The sequence below is a fragment of the Hoplias malabaricus genome, chromosome 16 (genome assembly GCF_029633855.1).
Source record: "Hoplias malabaricus isolate fHopMal1 chromosome 16, fHopMal1.hap1, whole genome shotgun sequence".
NCBI classification, from domain to species: domain Eukaryota; kingdom Metazoa; phylum Chordata; class Actinopteri; order Characiformes; family Erythrinidae; genus Hoplias; species Hoplias malabaricus.
Window position 1 is genome coordinate 21,050,070 of NC_089815.1, and position 13,587 is coordinate 21,063,656.

Consider the following 13,587-nt stretch of genomic DNA (forward strand, 5'->3'; position numbering starts at 1 on the left):
ACCCGGAGGAAACCCACGCGGACACGGGGAGAACACACCAACTCCTCACAGACAGTCACCCGGAGTGGGAATCGAACCCACAACCTCCAGGTCCCTGGAGCTGTGTGACTGCAACACTAGCTGCGGCGCCACCGTGCCGCGCTTACATCTTTATTTTGTAATTATATATAATTTCTTTTTTATTATATTTATATAATTAATATTTTATTTATCTGAGGGACTTATATGTGTATTTATGTGTGTTCCTGCCTTGCGCCCAATGATTCTGGGTAGGCTCTGGACCCAGCGTGACTCTGAAAGCAGTTACAGACAGTGAGTGAATGAATGAATGCATATTTTATTTTTTGGATGATTAATTTAGTGATCAACCTTGATGGTCCAGAATTAATCTGCACTGGAACTTTGTAAGGTGATCCTCTCTCTCTTTTGGATATTTTTGGTCAAAAATAAAATGCTTAAACTCCTAAATGTAAAGTTTAATCAACTGGAAATGAGTTCAGGTGCCAATCTAACACTACACAACATTAAAACTGAGATACAGGAAATGGGAAATAAATGTGGAACTGAGTAAAGTGGAACTGAGTAGTGTTCTTTTTCATAAGGCGTGAGTAAATAAAAGTAGGCTGCTATCCATTTCAAATCCTCTGAAATGGACGTCAGAATTGTGTAGCAGTTAATGCTGCTACAGCTCAAGGATCTTCAGGTTCTGAGTTTGATTCCCACATATGTGGTGTGTTTTCTCCATGTCTACATGGGTTTCCTGCCCTTTCTTGTTTCCACCCATAATCCAAGAGCACATGTTGGTAGGTCAGTTGGCTGTGGGAATTTGTCCACATGTCTGTGCGTAAGTGGACAGGTAAGTGTGTGATGCCAAGCAGTGGACTGGCACCCTGTCTGGGGTGTGTTCCTGCCTGGCATTTATCATTTAAAGTAGAGTCCAGACCCATGAACTTGTTCATAATGAAGTGGCTGCAGAAGATGAATGAATGTATTCATCTGAAAAATACAAATTCATCGAAATTATCCGTAACTACTTCAAATAAGAGTCTGCTGCAATAAATCATGAACACACACCACATTTTTTTGTCAGCTTACTCTATTTTTGGGCTTTCACAATCATCATGCCCACAGTTGTTCACATAAAAAGAATTCTAAAAGAATTGTTTTAAAATAATTAAAAAATACTGTTTTTAAAGAATTATATAGGATCATCCTTTCTTTTGAATAAAGTTTGAATTTTTGCTGTGGTCTTAGAAACTAATTCTGTGTTTTGTTCTGTTTTCATGTGCTGCCAGAAACAAGCTCCACCTTGATAGTGTTGTGGTAATATAACTCTTTTATTTCTGTTCAGATAAAACAGCAGGCAAACCAGCTTTGAAGGTCATAGCACTATAGAAATGGGACATGACCGTCCCACCCACAGATTAGCTGTAAAACTGAAACTCTTTCCCCTAGACTCCAACTCCCATCTGGAGTGAGTGTTTTCCCCCTTATTTCACTGTGTTACATGGGTATAAACATGTTCCATTTTACTGACAATTTTTTTCTCAGTTCCTTGGTACAGACAGATACTCTGTATGGTTTGTGAAGCTGCATCACTCCAAACAACACAGTTCCAGAGCTTATTTTGAAGTTTTGAAGATCAGAATGCCACATTAATAGATATGTGCCCACAAACACACACAAAGAGAAACTTCCATGTACTGCTTTCAGGCACATGATTCTATTCTAACACACTTGACTGAGCTCAACAAACTCTTCAGGCCTTATATTTGGTGTGTTGTAGTAGGGAACACAAATGGTGCCAGTCTGTAGTGCCCTGTGACTGGCGTGGCTCTTCCTGGCACTAAACCACAAACAAACATGAAGAAAGATTGATCTGAAACCTGACACAAGCAGAGACTACTCCCAAACCAAGAAAAAAAAAAACAGTGCCACATTTAAAAATCCAGAAGTCTTTAATTCAAATAACAAAGAATAAAACACACCTTCACAAAGTGCTCATTTGGTCTGGCTGGGCCTGGTATGGAAACATTTAACTTGACAGTTTTAAATGTATGTGCTATTTACATGCAACATAAGGCTGTTTTGAGACTGGGATGACAATAGCCAAAGAAGTTTAAAGCTAGGGAACACCTATTTAACACCCATTATAAAAATATACAGCTAATAAAATAACTTGAAAAAATATAGCTCAAAAAATTCTAGTAGTATAAAGGTATATAAAACTGTCCCATGTAGAAAAAACCATCATAAATCATATAAGAGCATTATAAACTTCTTTTTATCCTTTAGGAATGCTGTTGTTATAATAACAAAAAGATATATAAATGTAAAGTAGATTTTTTCCTATATTTTTAAATGTTTCTTATTATTTTACTGTTAAACTTTTTCAAAGCTTAAATACAGCATTCCCATAAAGATTTATTTATTTAAAATCAGATGTTTCATATTCATTGGATGCAGTAAAAATACACATACTTGTGAGAAATGCTATATGTCTAAAATTACCCTATAATCTCTCTCTCTCTTTTAAATATACACATAATCTACTGTTTTAATTGCATTTCTTATAATTTGTCTGTAGTGTCCCCTGGTGGACACTCAACGGCACTGCAACTTGAGCTTAAACCTTCAAATTGAAATCCACCACAGGCTCATTCTGTTTATAAAGTAACACCAGCAGCAGCAGCTCCTAGAGCCAGTCCTGAAAACTCTTGACAGCTGGGTTTGGAACCTTGGGCCAGATATTGTGCTTTATCCTGAAGAGGACACAAACACATACATACTTGAGTAGAAGTACAAAAATGGGTTGTCAGTCAGTGTTTGAATTGTTTTTTTCAATTATTCCTGTTCACCTTATGAAACAACTATTAAACTAATTAAACTAACACTTGGTGGCTTGGATATATCAAAGATTCTCTGCTACATCTATTTCCATATACATGGCATGCGTTTTCTTACCTCTGCCTCATTCTCCAGCCAATACACAGGATTACTGACACAGCTGCTATGAACACGCAGCCACTCATCACTGCAGTCTGTATGGACGTACATGGCTCTGTTCATGCAACATATTCAAGCAGAGGTAGACAGGAAAGAAAGGGGAAGGAAAGCAAGAGACAGAACAACAAAGGAAGCAATTAATGTAAGGCGCTGCACGGCAAAGTTGTACCCAAAAATAAAGCCTTTTCTCTGATTCACTGCAATTCCATGTAAAAGTCAGAAGATAAATATGTTCTCTGGCTCTTTTGGAGAGTAAATCAAATATATTCACTTGTGTTTAAATATTGTGTCCCCCAGTTCCTAGAGAAAGTAGTTTGAATATTTTTATAACATTATTAGTAAAATCACATAATGAGGAATATTAGATCCATTTCCTGGACTGTCTACAGATGACCACTTCATTTCCTGACTCACTGACTACAATGAGTCAAAGCATACTGCTCTGAGTGACTGCTTTAACAAAAGACATAGTGATATAAGCCATAAACTGAGGTCTATAAGGGTATATATATTACAGAGCTCTGTAAACACTGAGAGAACAGGTCCAGCAGGTCCAACTCCTCCTTCACTTTCTGCCTTCATGTGCAACCTGTACATCCCTGCTACAGCTTGGAAAATATATTTCTGCGAGTCCACAGCAACGGCCAGCTCTCCTGAAGAACACACGCGTTTTTGTTTTATGCATTTTACATAGACTTATGTTCATTTTGTGGAGACATAACCTTATCCATAATTACTGCAAGCCTAACCCTAACCATACATGCCCTAAACGTGAAGCATGTCTTCACTTTACAATTAAATGATATATGTTGTGAGAACCAGACTGTGGAAGGAAGTAAAGTCCCCATCCCGTGACACTGTATGAAAGACTTTGGTTTCCACAACATGAGAAACATCTGGTATGTGCGCATGGACGGGCGCACGCACACACACACACACACACACACACACACACACACACACACACACACACACACACACACACACACACACACACACACACACACATTATATGATAACAATAACAATAATAACAATATAAAAAAATAATATTTTATTCAATGAAACCATAAAGAATATATATTTATACAACAATAATTATAGTGTTGTACATTATATATTTGTATATTACACATACAAATTTTAGCCATGCCTCTAGTGTTGTGGGATCATCCATTATGGCCATATTCCCTAAAATATATCATATATGATTATGTTATTATGCATTATTTGATAAATGAGTTGATAAGTAGTCTCTTTTTATGTTTATAAACAGACTACATATAAGAACAGACTCTGAAATCCCAGTAGTCCATATGGCATTAAGCTTTTATCATGTATTAATCTAGATTTTGTAGTTGGTTGAATGCATTGTATGTTCACCATTTTAATGTCATGTTAATAACATGTATCTTTATTGGTGATTGTTTATACCCGCTGTATAATAAAATTATTGGACATAGTTATGTAAGAGACAATTAGAGAGAACTCAAAATGTAATAAATGCTGACTCACGTGTTGTTGAGTTGTCCTTGCTCTGGTAATGGAGAGTGTAGCTGGTGATGAAACCATTGCGATGGCTCATAGGCACTGGAGTCCATATCAGTATCACATGCTCACAACCGTGCCCTATGACCTGCAGCCTTGGACCTGCTGAGGGAGCTGACCACCACAAACTGACATCAATACACTGTCACATCACGCCTCATGTACCACACACTGCTAGTGACAAACACCAATAAAATACTGTGACTGTGTAAATGTGTGTGTGTGTGTGTGTGTGTGTGTGTGTGTGTGTGTGTGTGTGAGCCCGAGTATCAGTATCTTTGTGAATGATAAGTGTATGTGTGTTTATGCTGAGAACTTATGTGTGCGTGTTGGTGTATGAGTGTATTGGTGTGTGTGTGTGTGTGAGTGAGCCTGGGTATCAGTACCATTGTGAATGATAAGTGTATGTGTGTTTATGCTGAGAACTTATGTGTGTGTGTTGGTGTATGAGTGTATTGGTGTGTGTGTGTACCTGCTTGACGGCTGTAGGCTTCCACCTTAAATCCAGGGCTGGACATGTTTCCACACACATCTTTCACACTGATGCTGTAGCGTAGCTTTGGCTCCACACCATCTTAACCCACACACGACACAGAAATCTTAACAATTACACAGCAATGAACACATGGAAGAGTTTAAAGAATGAGGTGACTGTCAAATCCTTGTCTACCTGTGATAATGGTACTGAAGGTGTTCCTCTCCACTCTTTGCCAGTAAAGGTCACTTTGGCATTGGTCAGTCTCTGCTGTAACACACCACTCTACTACAAAGCCAGTGACGGTGGGTATGTCCAGTGCTGTCCACCCAACTTTCAGACTGAAATCGTCCAGTGAGGTCACATTAACCATTACCACTGACCTCTGATCTGAAACAGCCAATATACAGTGGTGTTCATGCATGTACGGGAAATTGGCTTATGTAACTGAAATAAATTCTGAAAGTACACAACACACACATGCACACAGCATCGCTGTCAGAACTCATCCTTGTATTTCCAAAGAGTAACTTTACAGGAGGCCATTTCTACTAGTCCATTTGCCATTCAGTGTTAACGCAGTGTAATTGGTGGCTGATATATTCAGATTTATTAAAATTTAGTAATGACCAAAAAGGAGTTATAATGATTCTCAGAGAAACCAAGGAGCCCCAGGTAACAAATCTTACCGAGTGATATATTTAAACCAACCTGTCTGCCATTGGCTGGGGATGGTGATGTTGGCGGGGGGTGTGGAGCCTCCAGAGTTGGACATGGTTACTGTGCAGATGCTGGTGTTTGAAGGGATCATGAGGTGGCAGAAATTGCTGGACAGTCTGAGATTAGTACAAGTCCCCAAGTCCAAACCAGACTGAGAGCCCTCCACTCTGCACTGGACGTTATATGTCACATCTACACATGTGCCCCTCCGCATCTGAAAAGCCATCATTTTTGTAAATTATTGTTCACGTTATGCAAAAGTCAGTATAGTAACACACAGGGGATTGGATGTTTAGAGACTCATTATTAAACCTGTTTAAATAATAAATGTGAAGCATAATCAGGTAAATTCAGGGACTACAAACAATTTGGTTCTTCTATTTATTTGAAATAAACCTCATAGAAAAAACAAAGTAAAATACAATAAAATAAAAGCAAATACAAATGACCACTACCAAGGTTTTTTTAGTGCTAAAATTGATGTGTCACCCCTTCAAATATTCTGGATAAGTGTAGAAACAAATGACAAATGGTCTGAGGTTTTCTCTGGGCTTTAAAACTACACGAGTGGTCTTTTTGCTCCTGGGCTCCTCCTACAGTATGTAATTCACTTTTACAGCACTCTCCTGAAATCAGGAGGAGGGAGAGACGGCAGGTGGTTTCCTACCCTCCTTCTAAAGTTATATAGTGCAGTGCTATATATATATATATATATATATATATATATATATATATATATATATATATATATTATGCAGTGCTGACCCTGGAGTGGTAAATACAGAGGCTCTGCTCTCCCTATTACAGCTCAGTGAATATGTAGTTTTAAGGTAAAAATACTACCTAATTTGGCTGTAAGGTTAAAGCAGAAAGGGGAGCTTCACAAATCCCCCTCCCATTCCTACCTTGTGTTCCCTTTAATCAGTGCAGCCCAGTACAATAACAGAGAAAGGTGAGAAAGGTCACAAATCTCACCTTCCATAGTAACGTCACACGCCTAAATCCTCTATCGTCTGCTGCCTGAACTTTTCTCCATAGCTGAGGTGGGGAGGAGGGGGCTGTAGGATAAACACATAAAAACACATGAGCGCACACACACGCACACACAAGGTGATCATAATCACTGGCTCTGGCTAAACATCTTGACTCTTGAATGAGAACTGTAAATAAATAGCGGGATTGTTATGTGTGTTTTATTTGTTTGTTTGTGACTCTCTTCTGAGGTTTGTGCCGATGCTTAAAAGCGCCATATCTGTTTACTACAAAAAGCATACACAGATCATTTAATCTTAGTACAATGCAGTGGCCACTAGAAACTCCGTATGCACATAAGTCTAAGGTTACCATGCCCAGTAACAAGGCTAAAGGGGTGTAAAACTCTAGCTTACCGCTGTAGAGTAGTGGAACTATGCTCTCTGGTGTGATGGAGCTTTATCCAATATCTCTGGGATGAGTTTAAGTGATGTTTATGATCCAGAAATAAATACCCAGATGTGACCTGGAGAGTGTAGGTCATTATTACCCTCTGTGTCAGTGCTCTGTGTAGCTGGGAGGCTCCAGTCGCTCCAGGGGCTCAGGGTGTGTTTATAACGGAAACGCATCTTCACACTGTACTGAGAACATGGAGAGAATATACACTGCACCTTCTCTGTCAGATCCACATCTAGAATGACAGCAGTCTGCTGGCACACACATGCGCGCACACACACAAACACACACGCACACACACATGTCACACAAAAAATATAGAAAAGATTCAAATCACTTTTTAATTATTTAGAATCACAACATTTAATGTGATGTGTATGTTCCGTGTTAATGTTAGGCTAAGGTTAGGGCAGTGGTCCTCCACAACTGGTCATTGGGTATAGGGCTCCATGCCTTACATAGTTCACAAAAAGCAGCATCGGCATCTCGTTTGTCTCATGCTCTCATCTCAGTCCAGCTTTGAGTCATGGAAATGTGTGCGGAACAACTAGGAATGAGAGTGTGTTAGTGCATGTGAAGTCGCAAGTGGAGAATTTGCTATGGCTGATGGGGTGGGGTTTGGTGTGTGTGTGTGTGTGTGTGTGTATGTGTGTGTATATGTGTGCATGTTTACAGAGATTTCTCACCTGGTCTGCTGTGCTGTACTGTAGCTGATAAAACAGGTCACTGTCGCGGACCACTTGCGATGTCCAGTTCAGCCTCAGACACCGTGGGCGTCCACTCACTTTGAACAGTGAGAACTGCCGAGGCTCATGCAGCTTCACTAGACAAGGAACCAGAGGAGGAATCATAAGCACAGTTCCTCACCACAGCAGCAGAAAGCATCATATAGCTAGGAAAAGTAGAGTTTTGCCTTCTGCAATTACTTTAGCATTACAGTTATGTTTTTCATTTACGTCAATGAGTAAACTTACTTTTTGTACACCCAGCGGCATATTATACTTTGGCCTTCACATTAAGCTGGCGGAAAATTCCAGTTACATCACTCTCTGATCGGCTGTGTCTTTAAATCACTTTCAGATTAGACGATCACAGTCTTTGATATGTCCCATGTAGATTTGAGAAAATATTTGACGGTATATTTGAGCTTTAAAGGAATGTGAACACTAACTAATGTTTTTAACCTTAAACTCAAAATTACAGCTTCAAAACCATTATAATGCTTCATTGAGCTTTAAGAGGGAGAACAGAGCCTCTGCCTTTGCTATTCCAGACTCAGCAGGTTACGTTTGGCAGAGGGTAGGAAACAACCTGAGGTTTCTTAACTTGAACCTGAGGCCTTATAGATATTACCTGAGGTTCTATGGGCAGGGCCTAAGGTTCTGTAGGCATTGTTTTATGTTAATATTTCAGATACTACTATGTATAATGTTTGAGGTTCTATAGCATGTACCCTTAGTTCTCTAGGTTGCATCTGAGGTCCGCAAGGCAGTACCTGCATCGGTGCCGTTGAGACAGAGCATGTCAGAGCTGACATTTGGGTGGTGGTCACTGTGTGCAGAGACCTGGATGCAGTAAATGCGATGGAGAGAAATCATAGGCACAGAGCATTTAGGCTGAAATGAGTGACAGAATTTACTGATACGTCCTGACCTGTAAATACACACACACACACACACACACACACAAATGATCATGCACATGCACAGGTAGACACATTTACACACTATCACTGTTCAAAGAAAAATATATATCTTCAAAATAGTAACTTTACAGGAGATGGAAAAAAAAGCTTTCTTAACTTTCAATGGAAGTCAATATAAAAAAGATTTTATTCCAAGTAATTTTGGAGCATTTCCATTGTTTCATTCATCATGACATTTTCACACAGTATTTTTTAAATATTTTTTTCATTTTGTAATTTATTAAATATTTTTGGTCACTGTGTTGTGCACAAATGTGCTGGACCCAAATTGCTTCAATATGCTTCTTGACTTTTCCCATGGTTCTTTTCCCAAAGGTGCAATATCCAATATTTTAAACATTAAAATACCAGCAACCAACTAAGCTTGGTGTTTGCAAAATGGAAAATCGCACTGCTAAATATTCAGAAGAAACAAACCATCAAAATTCCTCTACGCAACACATTATTCATCACTGGACTGGTCTTTCCAAGATGGAAAACACTAAGCCTCCAACATGACTCTAGACTTGAATTTTTTTGTTTTCCCTCTTCGATGCATAACTTAAAGGGTTCTGCTCTTCTCCTACCGTCCTCACATATATATGGGATTATAGGGCTTTCCTGGATGTAGTTTTTATAAATCAAACATGATTACAACACCACATTAATATATTTTTGGACATTTTACAATGTTTCTAGTGAAAAGTTGTTGCAGTCATCGGTTGCAGAATAAATATGTATTTTAAAAAGAAAGTAAATGAAGCTGATAAGGCCAAACAGTAAATACTTTCGTTTAAATACAGGTGAAATTGTATTTTCAAATCATGGTTTTAGGCTTTTAATTTGGAGTTGGTTTGCATACTTACTGAAATTTTGCATAGTGTGTCCATTAGCTCTTCACTCACTGGCTAAAGCCTGATATCTTTTGTAAAGGGTAAGAAGTAGTGCCAACACCTTATCTACTCCATCTACCACTGATCACATCTCCATAAACTGCCAAACTTGCACTTCTGTACATCCTGTTGTTATGAGTTATCTCAACATGCCCAGGAAGCACCAATGCTGAGAAACTATTAGGGAGCTTTTTCTTTAAAAACATGATTTGTTCTAATTCACACTGAATTTACACCAGCATTCACGTGATAGATCGTTTAGGGGGAGGAAGCACTTGATAAAATACATCACAGTATTTTGTACAGTAGTGTAAAAGAGAAAAATGTGTACTTGAAGGGAAAGAGGTGAGGTCTATGAGGAGGATCACACACTCACATGTTGACGTGCAGGGTGTATTGTGTGTCGCTTGGTGCCTGTAGGCTAGGTGTCCATTGGCAGGTGACATTCGTATCGGGATAGAATACACACTTCAGATCTCTGGGTGCAAAAGGTGACCCTAAATAGGTACGGAGTATGAAAAACAAACACACACAGAGTTTATATTTCTTTCTCTTAATGGAATGTTGTATTTATTCATAAGCATTAGCTACTGTTGTAAAAGGCCACCCATCATCTGCCTTTGGAGCAGTGGAACTGCATTCTCTGGAGAAATGAAGCAGTAATTGTAGCCATTTTAGCTGATACTACCTACCTTTAGGAGATTTGGACTACTCAGGTACTTTCTAAACAAAATCCTCCTTTGTTAACCCCCATTTACCCTGTACTTCAAAGGTCAGGACCTGCCAGACTAACCACCATTTAGGAGGTGGATCAGACAGTTGTGCTGCTCAAGTTGCATATCTACCATGATAATGCAACATGCAGGTGTAAAATCAGAGACAATGTCACATCTGTTGTTGCATAGTTTGCGTTGGTCGTCCTCTAGTCCTTCATCACTGGACACAGTGGCTGGATATTTTTGAATGGTGGGCTATTCTCAGTCCAGCAGTGACACTGGGACATTAAAAACTCCAGCATCACTGCTGTGTCTGATCCACACGCACCACCACATCAGTGTCACTGCAGCGATGAGAATGATCTACCTCTCAAATCATACCTGCTCTGTGGTGGTCCTAGTCACTGCAGAACAGGGTGAATTGGGGGTTAACAAAGTATGCAGAGCAACAGATGGACTACGATAGGTCATTATAGAACTACAAAGCACAGCTATATGGTCATTGGCGCTGATTAATTGGAGAGCGAGTACAGAAGCCAGGAGGCCATTTTAATGTTTGACTGATCTGTGTATGATATTATCTCTTAAATGTGTGTTAGATATCAAACTTATTTGTATTGCAAATCATACTAGTCATACATATATTTAGGACCAGTATTCCTTTTGTAGAAGCCGCAGTAAAAGCAGTGTAAACAAACCTGACTCTGTTAATGCCGCTTTGAGAAGACAGAACACAATGAGCATGTTGTAGTCCATAGCTTGTCATATGTGTAGGTACTCTGTGTTAGAGTCAAAAAAAACATAACAAAACACTGTTAATGGAACAAAAAGGGTCACTAAGTTAAATGCTGGTCAGTAAGTGATGGTCAATCATTAAAGTCAGTAAAGACGTGAAGGGATGTATATTTAGATTTTCCTTTGTGCTTTTCACAGATGTGGCCTATAAACACTGCAGGATCCATGAGAATGTTCTAGAACACTGTACTGGAAGATACAGCGTAAAAAAAAAGCCAGCTAATTAAGAAGAACTGACGAGTGTATGTAAACAGTCACATGGTCATAAGGTCAACATTCCATTCTGGACATGAGCCAATTAAACACCGTTTTTTTTTTTCCTCCTGATGTGTTTCGCCAGAAGAAAGACCCCACTCTGCTCTGTGTAAAGCCAAAAGGGCTTAAAAGTCCAAATTATGTGTCACACATCTACTACTACTACTATGTTATTTCATTTTTTAAAATATGTTTTAAATTCTGGGGAGGACCTTTACTGTCCGTAGCTTGCATGGCCTGTGACAACCAGAACATTATTTCAACAGTGTTTCGGCAACAGTGTTAATACTCCCTGTACAAACACCTGTAGCATGGTCACACTAGCATTCCTGTGAGTAAATGATTATATTGTTTGCTCATTCACAGAAGATGAAGACAGTAGGTTTTCCATGGGAGTGTCAAATAATATGAAAACATAATTAGGCATAAGCATAACTAACAGAACAGAAGCACATTACACCAACTGTAAATACATCAATACTAAAGGAGCTAGAAAGAGGGTATAGGTGCATCATGGGAGCTTAACATTGATGATGAGGAAGGCCCCAGTTATTTATTTCAGTTGAATAAACCCAGTTAAACTACTGCACAGCTTTAACAGTGTACTATAAATATACCATTTTTCTATCATTCATAATGGCCATAGTTACCAGTCTAGTCCAGTGTAGTCCTGTGTGTTTTACTCCTCACGTGTCCTGGCAAACAGCGATGATGAACTGTTGTGTCTCTTAATGCAGAGTCTTTGAAAACAACTAGATGTTCCAACCCCTTACTGTCATCAGAGGAAGTGATATGACACACACACACACGCACAAATACCAAATGCTGAATAGATTCATACATAACCGTAAAGCTTGGCTCTTTTGAACTCACAAAATATATCACTGCCTTTTTTTTTTTACTCTTGCATCATGCTGTGCATATTTCTTCTTTTATTTATTTTTTTTATCACATAGAGTGCAGTTCATTCTTGGGGAAATGTTTCTCCACACAATACAGTGCCATGCAAATGATAGATTTAATCTCACATTTATTTAATTCCCAGTCAAAATGGTTGTAAATTTCAAGTACAAACGTATAATTCATTCAAAGTATTTGGAATTACTGGCAGAGGAGCCCCATCCAATACATTTGGGATGAGTTGTGTTTGTGATCCATAACTAATCGTCTAACATTAGTACCTGAACTCACTAATGCTCTTGTCACTGAATGCTAACAAATCCTCACAGCAATGTTCTAAAATCAAGTGCAACATCTTCCTAGAAGTGTAGAAGCTGCTGGTGCAGGAAATAGAGACAAACTCCCCAATGACACTCATTTCAGAAGAAACTGGGAATGAGGAAGTTTCCATTGTTTGGCCACATATACATTCTTTAAGGATGACCTTGTGCAAAAGCCACAGATCACCATGTTATTTACATTATGTAAACTTACACAGTCAATTCACTTTCCAGAATCGAAGAAAGCAACCAGCTTGTGAAACTGAACATTGGAGGTATGCACAATAATGAATGAATGAATGAATGAATCCAATCTTAAACTGGCCCGATGCTACTGCCCAACCAGGGATATAATGATCAGTCGTAAATAAACTGCCAGTTAGACTATGATTCTATGTCGTACAGGAGGTGAAGTTTTTGATAAAATGGCTGATAATTCAGTAAGTGGCCGCAAACCCAACCCAAGTTCCAAACCATATTTGAAAGTGAAAGCTTTGGTTTAACACTGACATCTAAATAGAAACCTGAAATAACTCTTAAAATGTGGCTGTGACGTTTTACATTTTCAGCACAATTTTCAAAGAGTACACCTGATTACAGATTAGAAATTGTATGTTGGTGGTAATACAGGGAGTGTCTCTGCCACAAAGGTGCAGGATCTCAAGTTCCTGGGTTTAATCTTTGCTTCAGATCACCCTCTGTGCGGAATGTTTTTGTGTTCTCACCATGTTTGCATGGGTTTCCTCCCACAGTTTGAAAACACAGCAACAGTAAAGGTACTATGACTCAACCACAGTGGAATTATTTTAGTGTTTTAGAATTGAAGATTCTTTAAAGAACCATATAC

At 38.9% G+C, this 13,587-nt stretch overlaps 1 protein-coding gene across 2 annotated transcripts; it reads right to left on the reverse strand.

Moving 5' to 3' along the window:
- Positions 1-1,997: 1,997 nt before the first annotated feature.
- On the reverse strand, positions 1,998-12,264 carry LOC136672349 (interleukin-31 receptor subunit alpha-like). 2 transcript variants are annotated; one of them, XM_066648361.1, is made up of 13 exons: positions 12,171-12,264; positions 11,169-11,249; positions 10,131-10,251; positions 8,673-8,830; positions 7,864-8,000; positions 7,272-7,428; positions 6,725-6,807; positions 5,741-5,963; positions 5,225-5,419; positions 5,027-5,128; positions 4,522-4,668; positions 2,965-3,061; positions 1,998-2,762 (listed from the first exon to the last, which is right to left on the reverse strand). In XM_066648361.1, the coding sequence occupies exons 2-13, from the start codon at positions 11,224-11,226 to the stop codon at positions 2,696-2,698; spliced, it is 1,545 nt and encodes a 514-aa protein (XP_066504458.1). In that variant the 5' UTR covers positions 11,227-11,249; positions 12,171-12,264; the 3' UTR covers positions 1,998-2,695. The 2 variants fall into 2 exon arrangements, with proteins under 2 accessions (XP_066504458.1, XP_066504457.1); XM_066648360.1 differs by having other exon boundaries at positions 7,272-7,431.
- Positions 12,265-13,587: the final 1,323 nt, after the last annotated feature.